Consider the following 16909-nt stretch of genomic DNA (forward strand, 5'->3'; position numbering starts at 1 on the left):
AATTAAATAATATGTAAATATTTAAAATATAATTTAAATATAAAACTTATATAAGTAAAGAATGCAATACAATTTCGATTGGAACTTTATCGATTTACGGCTCGACTGATGATAAAATGACAAGATGGTCTCTTGTAAAATATAAAGCAGAGAATTGGCGCGTTTTTTTTCAAATATGAGAGATCGTGCAATCGAAACGAGGTTGTGCAATTTGAAACGCTCGAAGAAGCGATTACTCTCCAACCAGGTGTTAGCGATATAACGTATATTTACGGCCAGGGGTCAAACAATGGTACAGAAAGGACGAGATGAACAGAATCCCTTTCGATGTATCATAGTCCATTATCCGCAGTGGTGAAAAGGACCATTCGTTTGATTACGATTTCGTGAAATCCCGCACACACTCACGTGACGGATTAATCAGGGGAAACCGCGCGCGTCGTTTCTTGCCTTCTCCCGCTATTAATTAATCCCCACGATTAATCACTCCAGGCACTTTTCATCGGACGGCGAATCGTTCTTACTAGCGGAAACCCGTTACGAATGAGAAAAAAAAAGAGAATAAAGAATGAAAGATCGACGCATTAATATTGTATATTAATTTATCGAAATTTTTCAATTATTCCAATTAAGTGACAAATGCATGAATATCGCGAATAAATTTCATAGACGTATTCCAACAAAGTTGAGACGAACAACATTATATAGCGATGTGCGCTTTTAATACCCGCAAACAGAGTTAGTTGCGAGTTAGTATTTTATACGGTAGTTCTGGAAACACCTTAAAATCGGTCAATGTCTTTTCTACACTTTGCTGCTGGTACGCGCGAGGACCGAATTATGATCGTGGAATCATAAAGAAGGAAGAAGAAGAATTTTGGTATGTTTGAGCAGCGCGTGACAAGGAAGAGGCGAGAGTGGCCATAAAAACTTTGGAGCGTTTCCATTATTCCGAGAGAGGAAGTAAAATGCGAGAAAGACCGACCGTGGGTCGGGTTTAGAGGGTTTTCAACGTTGGCACGAGCTTGTTACATAAATCGCGAAAGGTTGATACGAAAATGAGAATATATTTTTATAACTCTCTCTTCTATCCTCTTAAATTCTACGAATTAAGTTTAACGTGAAATAAAGTTAAAATTTAATTATTAAATATGTGCGTTTCCTTAATATCATGTTTATATAATATCTCGTTTGTTTATTAATTAAAGCAGAGAATGATGCAAACGAGAGATCTAATTATGTAAAGTGTGGGAAAAAATTAATCTTGTAATATTTAGAGAGCTTATATTTTTCATCGTATTGCTCGAGCAACAATTATATACACATTTTTAGTCAACTTTATTAAATTTCGTAAAACTCTCTCTTTTTTCTCTCTGAAAGAAGTTTTCTTACGTTTGCCTCTTTTTTTCTTTTTTTTTTTTTTTTTATCCGCCCATGCAATTTGTTCCTGCGCATAGTTACGTCTAGCCTGACTTTTCTCTCTTTCAAAGCACAACGAAGCCTCCGGCGAACATTTTCAATTTTCGCTCTTCGTACCAATTCGGACGAGCCATTCGGCCGAACAATTAGTCGCCGAACGATTTGATTAGCGATTGTCATCGACAAATTTTTTTCCGTCCCCCCGATATGCGGAAAAAGCTCCGCCGAACCGACCGATGGGCAGATCATTTTCATGTGGCAATCCCAATTTTTTATTCGACCAATTACAACGTGATTCTTCAATCGCCACGCGAATGCAGAATCCCTGCAAACAATATTCCGGGGGCCGTGTCGTATCCGAGTAATTTTTTTTCAGTTAATTCTTTCTCTTCCCGAATATATTCCTCCTTCGATATTTTTCTGTTACAGGCATTCACAAAACCAATCTTGCAACCAATAGATCGTTTACTCTATTGACTATTAAAAAAGTTCATCACTCATATATCTGTATATGTTTTATATGGCATTTATAAACAATTCTCAATAATGTGCAAGCTAGATTCGACACGTTTCGCAGCTATTATATATAAATATACTATCTATCATTTTCTCTCCTAAACATATACAAATAAATAAATAAATATATATGTGTAACTTTCATTGATTTAAATAAAAAAAGATAAAAATGCAATTTTTATTTGATTTTTAAGTAACAATTATGCTTTAAAAATAAATAATGATTAAGAAAACGATAAGAGTATTTTAAAGTGTAACTTTTCTCTTTAAATTGCTTTTTAAATGATTATTGTACGATCATTCATTCACGAGTTATAAGCGTTTAAAGTCAATAGCTCGATTTTGCTTTAATAATGAATATCTTGGCAAAAAAAAATCATAGAACATTCGTTAAAAAAAGAAATTAAAGTTAACACTCTACTCTTTAACACCTAATTAATGGAATCGTGCTAGGATTTTTTTAATTCGGTATTCTTAGAAAAATTAACTTTTGAAAAATTTGTTCAATCGACGGACGTCACTTTCTTACAATGTAATTTTGTAACGAATAGAAAAAATTGAAATTTATTTAAAGATTCTAAAACTAGAAACTTGAAGCTTTGAAACGGTTTTTTATTGATCTTATTCCGATTATTTTTAAGAAAGTTGCAACTACTTGAAAATTGGTCTTTTTTAGATGAAAGAAAGTGGCTCTTTAATTTTTTGCGTAATGTATATTTAATATATGTTTTAAAGTGAAAAGTTAGCACTTTAAAATACTCTTTTCGTTTTTTCAACCATTATTCATTTTTAAAGCATAATTATTACTTAAAAATCAAGTCAAAATTGCATTTTTATCTTTTGTTTTATATAAATCAATGAAAGCTAATGAAAAAACGTTAAAATTTTCATAAACTTTACAACATCTACAAGTAAAAAGCATTCCAGTTACTCGTACAAAAGGCTCTAAAGTATTAAGTTTTCTTTCTGTAAAAAAACTTAAATAAATGATTATTGTACGATCATTTTTTTTACTAGTTATGAGCGTTCAAAGTCAATAGATCGATTTTGCTTTAATAATGAATACCTCGGCGAAAAAAAAATTATAAAACATTCGTTAAAAAAAGAAATTAAAGTTAAAACTCTAACACCTAATTAATGGAATCGTGCTAGGATTTTTTTCTAATTCGATATTCTTAGAAAAATTAACTTTTGAAAAATTTGTTCAATCGGCGGACGTCGCTCTTTTACAATGTAATTTTGTAACGAATAGAAAGAATTAAAATTCATTTAAAGATTCTAAAACTAGAAATTTCAAGTTTTAGAACGCTTTTTTTATTAATCTTATTCCGATTATCGTTAAGGAAGTTGGAACTACTTGAAAATTGACCTTTTTTTATATGGAAGAAAGTGGCCCTTTAATTTTTTTGCATAGTGTATATAGACTAGAGTAACAAAAAGCTCGCGGTGTGTAATAATAATCATAAACTAGAAAATGAAACGTGCAATTTGAAAACACTTTTCCGTCTTTCTTTTACACGGAGGGAGACGGTAAAGCAATAAAGCGGCGAGATTTTTGATATGAAATCCAGTGCGGGCGATCTCTCTATGAGAGGGCGAGGTGCGTAGAATCCGCGGAATCTAGAGCACGAAACGACACAACAGCGAGCCGACACGAAAGGGCGCGGAGCAGGTCGGCGAGGAGAACAACAGGGCTAAAGGGAGAGAAAGAGAGAGAGAGAGAGAGAGAGAGAGAGAGAGAGAGAGAGAGAGAGAGAGGGCGAGGGAAAGGGAAGGAGAGAAGAAAGAGACGACGAAACAAAGCGGCGTCCCTTTGTCCCGCTCTCGGTGCAGCTCTCGCCCCCGCGCTCAGCCAAGCGCATTTTGCAAAGAGCGCGTCGCGAGACTCTCTCTCTCTCTCTCTCTCTCCCTCTCCCTCTCTCCCTCTCTCTCTTTCTCTTTCTCTTGTTGTCCGCGATATTGCTTCCTACATTTGCGCAAACTATATCGTCACAGCAGAAACGCTGCTGCGCTGCTGTTGCGAGCGCTCGTCCTCTCGCACTTTTGTTCGCTTAACTTCCAATGTACGCGCCCGCGACACGAGATATAACTATTAATCAAAGACGTAACCAAAGGAAACATGGGGATAGACAGGAGGAGCATTCACCTAGTTACGCCATCGCGTTATTAATTGCGATCATCCGCGGCAAATTCTTTCTTCCCTTTTTTTTTTTTTTTTTTATTTTATTTTATTTTTTTTAATCTTGGCAAAAGCGATAGATGACTGCGAGAGAGAATAGTTCCGAATCGCTCGCGCGATTGACAGCTGACACGTTCGTGAAACGTGGCCACACGCATCCTCTTTTATTTCAGAGCGGAAGCGTCGCGATTCGATCGGATTATAAACGTCGCGATAGGAGGGGAGGGGAGGAGGGGGGGGGGGAAGGGGTGTCATCCTTCGCGCGGAGATGACTATTTTTTTTTTTTTTCTACGACAGATTGAAAATACTTAGCGCATAAAAATAGATTGAATAAAGAAAAAGTAGAATAACCGGAATATATTAGGCGCGTATAAAAAAAAATCATTTGTTTTATTACTTGTTATAGTCAACGGTCAAATCGCGTAAAGTAAAGTACCAGTTCTCGTTTGATCACTAAAGTCAATCAACACTGAGCACGATTAGTACTTGGATGGGTGGTGATCGCTTGGGAACACCGTGTGCTGTTGACACTATTCGTTTTATTACTTGTTATTGAAACATGTATACTGCCACAACTAACAATAAGTAAGTAATTGTCCACCTTTTTTCTGTCTATTGAAACTCGAGGAATTGCGAAAGCTGTTCCTCAGTCTTTTCCCCCGATACTCTCCTTTCCGACCTCCTTTTTCTTCCCAATGTTTCCCTGACTTCTTCGCTTTTTACAGTCTTCTAGACACGCGTCCTAAAACAACGGACGACTCTCGCGAATAACTATTTCACCTTTTATTATCCTTCCTGCGAAGGAGATCGAGTTACAGAATTACGAGCGTAACGCTCGCCAGAATGCATTCGTTTATTTGGTTGGCAAGGACTTCCACGTCTAGTTTTCTTGCTTTACAGACGATCAGCTGTCAGATGGAATAAGTGAGAGGTCCACAAAAAAGAGTGTGATTATACTCAAAAAATTACATCTGTACGAAAAATTAATTTCCTTCTTTTTTTAAAAATAATTAATATCACTAACAAAGATAGAAAAAAAATATTCTTTGCATTTATTCTCCCTGCGTCGCGAATATTTTAAATATAGTTTTTATACTATTAACATATATATCAAAATTTTTTTTTCGCGTAGTAATAATTATAAAAATATGACATTTACATTCGAGTTTATCCATTTATGACAAATTCGCTTTACTCGTCGTACATTAAGTAAAGCACGAAACCTTCATCTTAGACATTTGCAGGCCGCAAAGAGAGAAGAATGTAATAAATAACCGCCAAATGACCGAGCGTAAATAGTCGATCATATGCGGCGACGATTACGCTTGATTATGCGTCCGCTATTAATAGCAACAGTGTGTTACCGCTTTCTTCGCAACGTTATTACGCATAATCTATATCACAGTTAATTTCCACTCATTTCCATTAAAAGCTCGCTAATAATGCGCTATTATCGACAGAAAGAAGACGCCCTTCGAACGGCGCGGAAGCAAAAGACTCTATACTTAATCGTAATGCAAGGCTAGTTCAAATTTCTTTAACAGCACGCGATGCATCTGTCAATTAGTTTCCCGGATTAAATAATAACGTTCGTAACGATGGTCTGGTTTCGTTTTTTTAGATCAATTATGTCTAATAATCAGCTGCGATAACATATTGTCAGTCGTTAGGTGCGAGCTTAAAGATAGTATCTATATATGTATCGTATATCATTATTACCACCAGTCATTTCGTTATTGGTTGTACATCTAGAAGAGATTCTCGTAAAGAAATGATCGAGCAAAAACATTATATATAACTTTTTTTATAACTCTCTTTTCTCGGGTCAATTATGTCATTCTATTAATCACCGCGATAATTATCAGCAGTTTCGCGTGAGCGTTTAAGAGCAGTACAATCATCGTACGTATCATCGTCACTCTATCGCCTCGAGACAAGTGCTCGCGGAGAAATTATCGAGCTAACAATGACGCTTAACTTTTGTGATTCTTCTTCCTAGGTCAATTACGTCGTTGTACTATTAGTCACCGCGATAATTATCGGTAGTTTCGCGGTATTAAATAGGGTTGACAACATTCCATATATTTTTAGGGTAAAATCGGTACTAGATAAAAACTGGTATTTTTCGGTAAAAAGCCAGCAACAACTGGTCTTTCCTATTAAAAATGTTAAAATAAATAGAAAATCTTTTCATCAATATTCATCCATTGAAAGTGTTTTCTAATTTAAACTTTATCCAAAATAAAATCCATAATAGATTAGCAATCGACGAAGCAAATTAATTAATTTTTTGTTAGATATTGAAAAATAAAAGTGCAAACGAGATCTATATTAGTAAAATTTTTAATTCTATTATTACTACATTTTTCTTATAATTAAAAATTATAAATATAAAATTTAGTAAGTAACATTTATATCTCCAAAGTTATTATTTAAAAAAATATTATATAAATTCATATATTAATTTGAATTTAAAAAAAATTATATTATATCAATTTCATTCTTATAATATAGTGATTAATATGATTTATTAATTAAACCAAAAATATCGGGTGAGTCACGGAAATCTGACGACTTTTTTAAAAGTGAAACAAATAAATGAAATATAACTTAAATATTTACTTTTTGTTAGATAAAACAAAAATATAGATATATATTCTTACGAATTAAAAAAAAATTTTTTTTTAATTTTAAAAAATTAATAAGATGAAGTAATACACTTGAATGGCATTCTACATCCTATTATTACCTAACTAATAGAGAAATGAATATTTAAGTTATATTTCAATTATTTACTTTACTTTTGATCGTCAAGTTTCCGTGACTCACCTTATATATCTTTTTGCATAAAATTATACAAATATATTTTAGTGTTACATATTAGTTATTTTTCTAGGTTTTGTCATAGTTTATTCCTTTGAATAAAAAAAAGTCTGGGACAGTAAAAACTGAAACCGGATTTTTTTCGGCCAACTCTGGGTATTAAGACGAATATTACAGTTAACGTTATCGTCGCGCGCTTCGAGTATACTCGTCGAAGAAACGATCGAGTCACTTTGTGCCCCTTGAGCAGAGCGGCGCCACATCAGCGTCAATAAGCAAACGAGTGGTGCCCACATATCGCCCATTGGTCGGTTCTATGAACGGCAATTGTTGTACGTTGACTTGCGGGCTCTATAAATAATCCCCACAATTTCTAACGGCCGCCTCTGTCTGTTTCTCTCTCTCTCTCTCTCTTTCTCTCTCTCTCCCCCCACTATGTCTGTATGTTAGCAAATTCGCCGGTGGTCTCGTTTCATCGTAAGGAACTTTGAGCTTGTGCGACGCGTGAAATTATGGCGGTAAAAAAGAGTGGCACGAGCGGAGGTGGTGGTGGAGGTGGTGAAGGAGGGACGTGTACGGAGGAAGGAGAGGAACAATCAAACATTCTTCGAATTAGTAACGCGAAGTGCGAGAACGGTCGGCTCGACTCCCACGTGCTCTTTCGTCCCTCTCTCTCTCGTGTCTGCGCGAGCGGTAATTACACTATATTACTCTTTGACGCTCGTCATAATGAATAATGCTAAATAAAAATGTTGAGAATAACAGCGTAAACGAAGAAATACTGTATAAAGCTCCGGAAAATTCGCTCCAAAATGTAAGACTGATAAATGTCTAAACCACACAGAAAAAAGTAAGTGTCAAATCAAAACTTATTATATATTCATATGAACACGTTCCCTGTTTCATATATACGCAATAATTTATAATTTTCTTAGAATTTAAAAATCTAAAATTTCAACAATATTATAATCTTATCTCAATACCATAATTGTCATCTCAAGAATAAAGCGTCCCCTTAAATAACAAGAATATATTTTTCTTGGTTGAACTATATAAAATGTCTTCGGTCAAGCAAATTTTTTCTGTTCATTTCAAGATTTACATTTTGAAACTAAAGATATTGTCAAAATAAGAATATTTTTTTCTTCTGTGCAATTATTTCGTTAATTTAGTGATTCAACTAAAATTCGTCGGATTAAAATTCGCTTTACATTAAACAAGAATAGTAAAAGTGTATTATTCTGATTTATCTTAAAACAAAATTCATTCACATCTCTCAAATTTTCATTTTTCTTTTAATAAATAAATATCTAACCTTTTATATACGCTCCAACAAGCTTTTATGTCATTGTTGATTTCTTTGTTTGAGAAGGAAAAAAAAAGAGGAAAAATGCAAATATACTTACGGGAGCGGCGGGATGTCTCGCCGGCGCGGGGTACATCTTAGTCTTAGGCAATTGCTTCTTAGAAATCGCTGCAGCATCCACGATACACTACGCACACGATCATTTCATGACCATGTGTTCGTAGACTTAAACGCATCCTCGTGATCCGGAAGGCGACTCTATTCGACGACGGCCGCGGTTTTATATCGATCTTCTCTTTATGCACTGTTCACAACACAACGCGATTCATCGCGATTACTTTATCGCGAGTCCAAGTGCACTTTCTCATCGATTAATCTGGAAACGGAAAAACAATCTCGCACGAATCTCGACTTAAGTCCGACTTGCGTTTTCACAGACACTTTTCGAATATTCTTCGCAATTCCTCGCACGCCGTTAATACCTCACACGTCGTAGAATGTCTTCGTTCCCCTGTTGAAAGAAAATTTATTCTTTATATGTTTTATATTATATTTCTCATCAATTAATATGTTATAGTATATTAAATTTGCTCATGCGATTTAATCATTTCTGATAATGTTCAAAGGCTGAGATGTACGCTGTAAAAAAAAAAAATAACTATAGAGGTCTGAAGTTTTTTCACAGACACATTGCCCGAATTTTCTTTTCAACTTTCAGGGAAATGACTCTGATGATTAAGAATAATACTGATTCAGATTACTTTCAGATATCCAGATCTGAAAATTCAAACAAAAATGTGTCTGAATTCTTATAAGCAATTGCTTACAATGTATCGAGATACATTTGTTTGCCGGTTGCCATTTAAATTTTTCTTTCTCTCGAGAAATAGTGCTGGAAAAAAATAAAAAAAAAAAAAGTATTCTCTATTAACCGCACTGTATCTCGCGGGGACCATGCTTTCTCATTTCGTCGGTGCGGCTCGCGTGTGAGCAAAGCTTTACGACGGCGCGAGCGATCAATTTATCGTTCGATTTACTAGGAGCGTAAACTGCGCGCTCCGTCGCTGCTCCAGGAGCATTTATCCTAATCTCCGAGGCGTGTTTCGAACCCAAAGGGGACAAAAAGCAAGAAAAAAGGGAGGGGCGGGGGAAGGGGGAGGGGGAGGCAAGAGAGGGAAAGAAAGAGATGCGACGCGACATACAACGAAAATAGGATAGAAAAAGAAAAGAAAGCGTGCCCGACGTGTGTGTACATGTATATGTATATGTATCCCGGGTGCAAAGCTGCCGGCTGAGCGCAACGTCACGTTCCAGGATCTACGACGCATTGATTACAATGCAATTTTCAATGGACCGCGGCGACGGCCGCACGGTGCATTACGAGCGACGGCGAACGAGAGAGAAGGCTCGGCGCTGCGACCATTATCGCAAACGTGTCAAACATGTCGAATAAATCCCGCAATAAAACATTACCGGGGAAAACCAAGCGGAATTCTTACAGTTGCTTCTAAGCGACGGCGAAGGACGAATTAAGGGGTCATACTCAGTTAGGAAGCCGAAGAAAACTTGTTTTTCGTGTTTCGGGAATTTTTTTCTCCAAAACTGTAGGACTTAAAGAAAAAAAGAAAAATTTTTATATTTGAAGAGAGTGTTTTTACAAATTTCACATAACTTTTTTATTAAAAAATATTAATAAATAAAAAAGATATTACAATTCTTTCGCAGGTCCTTTTGAAAAACTTGTTTTACAGTGACCACTGCTGCTCGAATCTGGATCATCCGAAATAAAAAATTCGCAAAGATTTATCTAATAGAGGAACGTGGGGTAGAACGGCACCGCGGGGTACAATGGTGCAGAGTCGATATCTTTTTACAGAGATGCTACCATGTCATGAAATATGAATATTTTTCAGATGTTATACTTAATGTGCTATATGTTAATAATTAAAGGAAGTAAATAATAATTAAACAGTTGTTTAAAAAATATCTAAAGAATATTAAAATATCTAAAAAAAATATTTTCAAAACCATAATTTGGCATTCTTATCGTCAATTTTAAATAGTTTGACAACTATTTTAGTATACCTCTATTATATATGTATATATAAACTCATTCAATAATGACAAGTCCTTTTGAAAAGTGTATTTTTGAAGAACAGCGTTTAATGAGAAGATTCCTGGTTTCTGAAGGTGTCATTTAAATCTTTACTTTCGGATGTTCAAGCAATACGGTAAATGTTGTATAAATCGCGAATTTTTACAACGTCAGGGACAATTAATTGAATTCAAAGCAAATTCTTTGTTGCATAAAAAACTAATAGAGCAATATAGAATATAATTGTAGCAAGGGATTATGTCAAAAAAATAAATAAATTGTTTATTGAATGCCCTTTGTACATTTCGAGATTTATAAATTTTGAGATAGACCTTGCATTTTTTAGCCTTTTAAAATATGAAATTAATAATTAACTTGTAAATTAAAAAGTAAAGACTTGTCTATAAAATAGAATTAATTATGGAATATTATAATAATAATGTTATAGAAGTAGTAATCTCAAAATTATAAATATTATCTTATATCAAACTCTTTTTACAGTAATACTGTCCACAAAATTTGTATAGTGAGTGTTAAAAAAATTTGTGAAAATAAAAGTTTTAATTCTACACAGGGCAAATCTTTACTTTGGCTCATAAATTAATTATTGATTTTATATTATTAGTATTAGATTTATTAACTTTTAACGTAGCTAGTCAGTCCTTTCTTAGAAGGAAGAAAGCGTGGAAAATCAAAATAGAAATTACTCATTATCGCGGAATTATTTATGCAAGATTTTATCCGTTGTTTATCGAGGGCACAATAACTAAAAAAAATTCTTTATCAAGGAATTAATGCTGCTACATTAAAAGCTTTTCCCGTAAGACAAATTACACCCTTTTGTTTGAAAAGCAAATTTCTAAACTTTTCTCTCTCCAAAATAAAACACGTGATACGTAATTCATCACTTTATGGACGAATTAACATAATACTCGCTTTACGCTTTACATCCATTCCGCATTTACCGCACAGGCATTTAAATAAGTCAATATGAATCAATCTATATACATATATATGTGTATACTCCGACGCTGTTTCGTACAACATCCAATGACTACGACGACGACGACGACGACGACGACGACGACAACGCGATAGAGACCGGGTAGGGAAGTGCACGCTAAAGCAACCGTGCAAACACTCAACCGATGGATGCACCGGTCGTGCCAGCGACGTTAGGTTAGTTTAGGCCATAGCTTAATTTCCAAGTAGAGAATTGGCCATTTAACAACGGCGAGGGCGCGCGGACGGATAATTTGCGGTGCCCCCCTTCCCTCTGTCTCCCTCTCTCTGTCTCTCTTTCTCACTCGTAGATTGCCGTGCGCGATTTCAGCGCCGTTATTTTATAACAGCCGTAGGGGCGTGTCGCGGCCGCGAATTACGGAAAACATTTTTGCGATTGTACGCTCCACTAGAGAGAGAGAGAGAGAGAGAGAGAGAGAGAGAGAGAGAGAGAGAAAGAGAGGGAGAGAGAGGGAAGGAGAGGGTCCGTGTCCGAAAAGCAACGCGTTCGCGTGGCCGGACCGAATAACGTTGTCTATTATTTTCACGCTTTTACCGTTTTCGCCGCGCGCGCGATCGCATATATATACATGACGCGTCATTACGGGCTCTTTGTAACGCGGGATGATGTTTCGTGTAACGCACAAAATGGAGTCATATAACCGCGTTAACAGTCCATTCTCCGCGGATAATGTATTTCGCGAACGAATATATGTATAAGTATAACACGCGCTTGTATATAAATATATATACATACATATATATATATATATATATATATATATATTTATATTTATATATATATTTATAAATACACGTGTATAATACGCGCGTGCGTCGGCGTGAAAAATTCACCCAGGACTAAATTTGAGCCATTATTTCCATCAATTTGTAGCAAATGCGTTTGGGACGATAAAAACTTTTCGGCTTGATACACACACATTATATATATATATATATATATATATATATATATATATATATATATATAATGTGTGTACATGTATATATATATATATATATATATATACACAATATATACCCGACGTGTGACGTCGCGACGCGTCTCGTCCCGTCGGCAAACACTACCATCGCCACCGAGCAAAATTAAATTCATCCCCCTCTCCCACACCCCCTGTATTTACACAAACGTTGAAAAGTTTTCCCACGCTCTATTGTCTTGCGAGTCAATGGAGTGTAGGTGTGAACCGATATCGGTCATCTAAAGCGCGATAATTTCAGTGATTTCAGAGATTTCGATGCAAATAAATTCGCGTAATTATAATATTTTGCGACCATACGATCGATAAATCTCATATTCCCCTCCTTCCGTTTCCTTTTTCCCCAATTGTAAGACACTTTAATACCCAAAAATGAAAGAGCACTTACGAATTAAAAAACTCGAAAAAAATTATAATCCTAAAAGGGTTTTGTCGAACTCGTAAAAAAAATAACTGCAGATGAAGTGTTAATAACCGCGAATCGTAAAGTTTTCTCATAGACAAACTGTCCGAATTTTCAGGTAGAAAGTGGTCTGAAATGACTCACTGTCAGATCTGAAAATTCAGACAAAAATGTGAATGAATTCTTAGACAATTTTTTTACAGTGAAAATAAGCCGTGGAGGAGGAAATTATCACGAATCTTTTTCGCCTAATCGGCCTTCGGCCTTCGATCTTTAATCAGAGATGATTTTCTTTACCCTCTCGATCGTTATCGCGACATGGCCGAGCGGCGGCGCACAATGACCGCGTGGATTAAAGGATTCTCCACACCAGACACGCCGGTTCCGCGCTTTAATTATCGCAGGTGATACCGCGCGCGCCGAGTTTACGAGTCCCGCGATTTCGATCGTTATGCACGTTATGCCACGAACCAGTGTGCAAAATACTCGTTGCACGATAGATTCCGTTTTATATTGTCCTGGAAATTTGATTAATTTTACCGCAAACCTATATTTCAAATAAAAGAAATATACACAAGGTAAGTTTAAAATGTTTCTCTAACAATAAGTGATAAAATTATGAGGGTAAAATTAATATATATTTTGTAATTGAAAATAATAATGTTACTCTTAATATTAAAAATTACTCTTATTAAATATAAATAATGTTTAATATTTAAAATTATAATTTATGTATAATTCTTGGTTGCAACTATTTCGGTAAAAAATATGAGCAAAAAAAATATATATATATAAAACAATTGGGATTTATTTAGTGAGCAAGAAATTTTTACATTTGTATTATTAAATCGTCGATTTTGCAAACTGCGAAATAAAATGTTCCTTCACGACCGACACGAAAGTAAAAATTCTATTGTGTTGGCGATAAAGCTAACAACTTCGAGTTGAATTACGCGACGGTGTGTCCTAATATTCCGCATACTTACGATACGGCTGATCGTACCTCTATTAGCGGCGCGACGACGACGCGAACTTGGTAAAATGCATAGCGTCGTAAAGTGCCTTATCTCACAAAGCGCGATAATTATACGGCGAGAGAAAGAACCTAAATGGCTCGTAGAAGTAGTTGAGAGAATACGCGTGTGTAAAAATTCTGTTCAAACAGAACGGATTATTAATTGCGAATTTTCGCATAAACAATGGAATCGATAACTATTAAACTTCTATTTGAACAATGATTATGAATATAAATTTTGTTTAAACAGCGGATTAATAACTATCGAATCGTGTCAATTGAATTCGTCAGTATGAATTATTATCAATTAATTTGACAAACAATAGAAATAAATCTTATAAATAATATTTCTAATAAATCGAAGCTTTTGTTTTTTTTTTCAATAATAAATTTATGACACAATTTTCCAAAGTTTACATCTAAATAACAAAACAATACCAAATATCTCGACACGCAGCACGGACAGTGTATAATTTGAATATCTTAATGAACATTCAATTTAATCAGTGTGCTCCAATCATAACAATTATTATATTATATATTGTATATATACTATATCATATCATGAATGTGCCTTGCCATTTGCAAATTTATGTTATAAGGCATTCCTGACGCCGAATGTAGGTAAAAGTTTCGCAAATCATGCATGATAAAAGAAAACGGATTCGAGCGGCTTGTCAATTCCGAACGATTTTACAAGACGTGCACGTCAATTACTTCCCACTGAAACATCATTAATCCGTTCCTCCTCTTCCTCATTACTTCACAACTCTCTCCACCGTCGATTCTTACCAACAATACAAGCAACAGCTTAATTAATTTAACTACTTGCGTCATTGCTCCAAATCCATAAGTGGCACCAGTAAAGATTTAAACGGAATTGTTATCGTCGCAAGTAAGATTCGTTATTTTTTATAGAAAAATAAGATGTATTATTAATTAAAACAACATATTATTTGATATATTCAATTATTCAATGATTGCTTTCTTTAATATTGGTAATATGATACACAGTTGTTTTTCATAAATTGATTAAATTTAAAAATCCATCAAGAATTAACTATTTAACATTAAAATTAAGAAATTATAAAAAAAATCGAGGGGGAGGAAATCGCTTAAAAATTGATCAAATGTGTGTGAGTCTCCGTTCAAAAACTACATCTAAGATACTATTATATTTAGTTTTACATGATAGGCCTATATATTTGTACTATAAGGCCATTGCTAAATTATCTTTGCAATTAAATATTTAACAATAAAATTAAAATATTAACATATCTAATCGTTAAAGGAATCGAAAGTTCTTGGAATATTTTAGTCTAATTGTAAGTGGTATAAATGCCATTTGTTGTGAAGTTATATATATATATATATATATATATATATATATATATATATATATATATATTCACACAATTGTGACATCGAATAATTACTAGGTTTAATCACTTTTATCCGCCTGCTCGATAATCTATTAAACGTGTCACGACAGAATGCGATCTACAAATACCAAGGATCGTTAAACAAGGAGCAAAGATTTGGAGAGCGGATTCAGGGCCGGTTGTTTGAAACTCAATTAACAAGGCTGAGTTCGCAGCGTTTTCTCGGAAGAGAACGCGTGTGCCTTATCGATCAAGAAGTGGAGCGCAGGGAATTAAGCTTCGATCAGTATGGGAAGGAGGGATTAGTTTTTGCGGATGGCTCGCCGCCGCGCGATCTTCGGCTTCTCTCATCGTTTCGCAAAAGTTTCGCGGTCGAGCGCTGTAATTATTAGCCCTGGAGCCGGCAAACTCTAGAGAGGGAGACAGATTAACGAGATTAACCTTAACGCGACGCGTTTTCGCACGAAAAGCGAAAAAGGTCTTCTTATTCTCTCTCTCTCTCTCTCTCTCTCTCTCTCTCTCTTTTTCTTTCCCCCCTCCCTTCATCGCCAAAGTAATAATCCATCGTCTCTATTATCTACGTTTCGTCGATACGTCACGTCGAGGCGGCGCACGTCACGTTCGCCAAGTTGGCCGCATAACTAACGAGGACACGTGACTTCGCGCGCCGCCACTATTGCAACGAACTGTACCTTTCGCGCGCGGCTCGTTTTTTAATCGAGATTCTCGTGCCGTGTCGAAGAAAAGAAAATCATTAATTACGATACGGAAGAAGGAGACAGACAGGGAAGGCCTCTTGATATATACGCGCGATTTATACCTCATTGGAATATCCATCGCAGGTCGTCGCGATTCTAGATCCTGATTGTAGGCACACGATGAAATCCGTCTGACGCGCGCGTCTCCGTCGTTAATCTGTCTTGGCACTGCGGTGAAAAAGCACTCGCGTTTCCTGCCGCACTCTCTTTCTCTCTTTCTCTTGCTCTCTCTCCTCTCTCTTTCTCTCTCCTTCTCTCCTCTTCTGCTCCTTCTTTCTCGCTTCCCGTCTGACACTGACACTTTCGTACGGGAAGACGCGTGCACACAAAGTCAACACACGTCTACGTCGAATATATATATATATATATATATGTCTGTGTGTGTGTGTGTGTGCGTGTGTATATGTGTACGTGTACGACGACCCGGGATGCCGCGACCGGGATACGAACGACGGGAACACGAGCGAGCGACGTATCGCGTCCGCGTCGCGCAACGTACGACGCTCGACTGCGAGGCGAGCCGAGTGGTAGTGGATGACGGGAACGTGTGAACGCCGCTTGCCGTTGCCGCCGCCGCCGCCGCCGCCGCCGCCGCCACGGAACGCACACATCGATGAACGACGACCAACACTAAAATCGCCGCGACGGGTCCACACCGACGCATCAATGAGAACGAGCGTACGAACAAACACACACACACACACACACACACACACACACACACCTACACATGTACACAACACACACACACAGAAGCGGCACTGGCAGCTACGCTCCGTCTCGTTTCCACCGCAAGCTGTCCTACCCCTTCCCGTGGCCCTCCCCCCTCTCTTCTTCCACTGCACGAGTCAAGGGCGTCGACCGACGGGGGCGAGAGATCTCTCTCTGTCGTCTTTTCGGAGTTTGTGGGTTACGAATAAGAGACTTTGTATCTCTCTTTTTCTCTTTGCCACCCCGCTCTTCCCCTCTCCGCACAAAAAGCGTTTGAAAATTCAATCTACATACTACT

The 16909-nt window shown here is 36.4% G+C and overlaps 1 protein-coding gene across 4 annotated transcripts in view; it reads right to left on the bottom strand.

Annotated features, from left to right (window-relative positions):
• The window catches only part of Gro (TLE family member transcriptional corepressor groucho), a 77239-nt gene extending 60705 nt beyond the window's left edge, over positions 1–16534 (bottom strand). For 2 of the 4 annotated variants that reach the window (XM_072890773.1, XM_072890774.1), the window contains exons 1-2: positions 15963–16532; positions 8345–8755 (exon numbers count right to left, since the gene is read on the bottom strand). In XM_072890773.1, coding sequence (XP_072746874.1) covers positions 8345–8380 — 36 coding nt within the window. In that variant the 5' untranslated portion in view covers positions 8381–8755; positions 15963–16532. Of the gene's footprint in view, positions 1–8344; positions 8756–15962 lie in introns of all 4 variants that reach the window. The other 2 variants (XM_072890772.1, XM_072890771.1) reach the window with 2 other exon arrangements.
• Positions 16535–16909: the final 375 nt, after the last annotated feature.

The sequence above is a fragment of the Anoplolepis gracilipes genome, chromosome 4 (genome assembly GCF_047496725.1).
Source record: "Anoplolepis gracilipes chromosome 4, ASM4749672v1, whole genome shotgun sequence".
Classification (NCBI taxonomy): domain Eukaryota; kingdom Metazoa; phylum Arthropoda; class Insecta; order Hymenoptera; family Formicidae; genus Anoplolepis; species Anoplolepis gracilipes.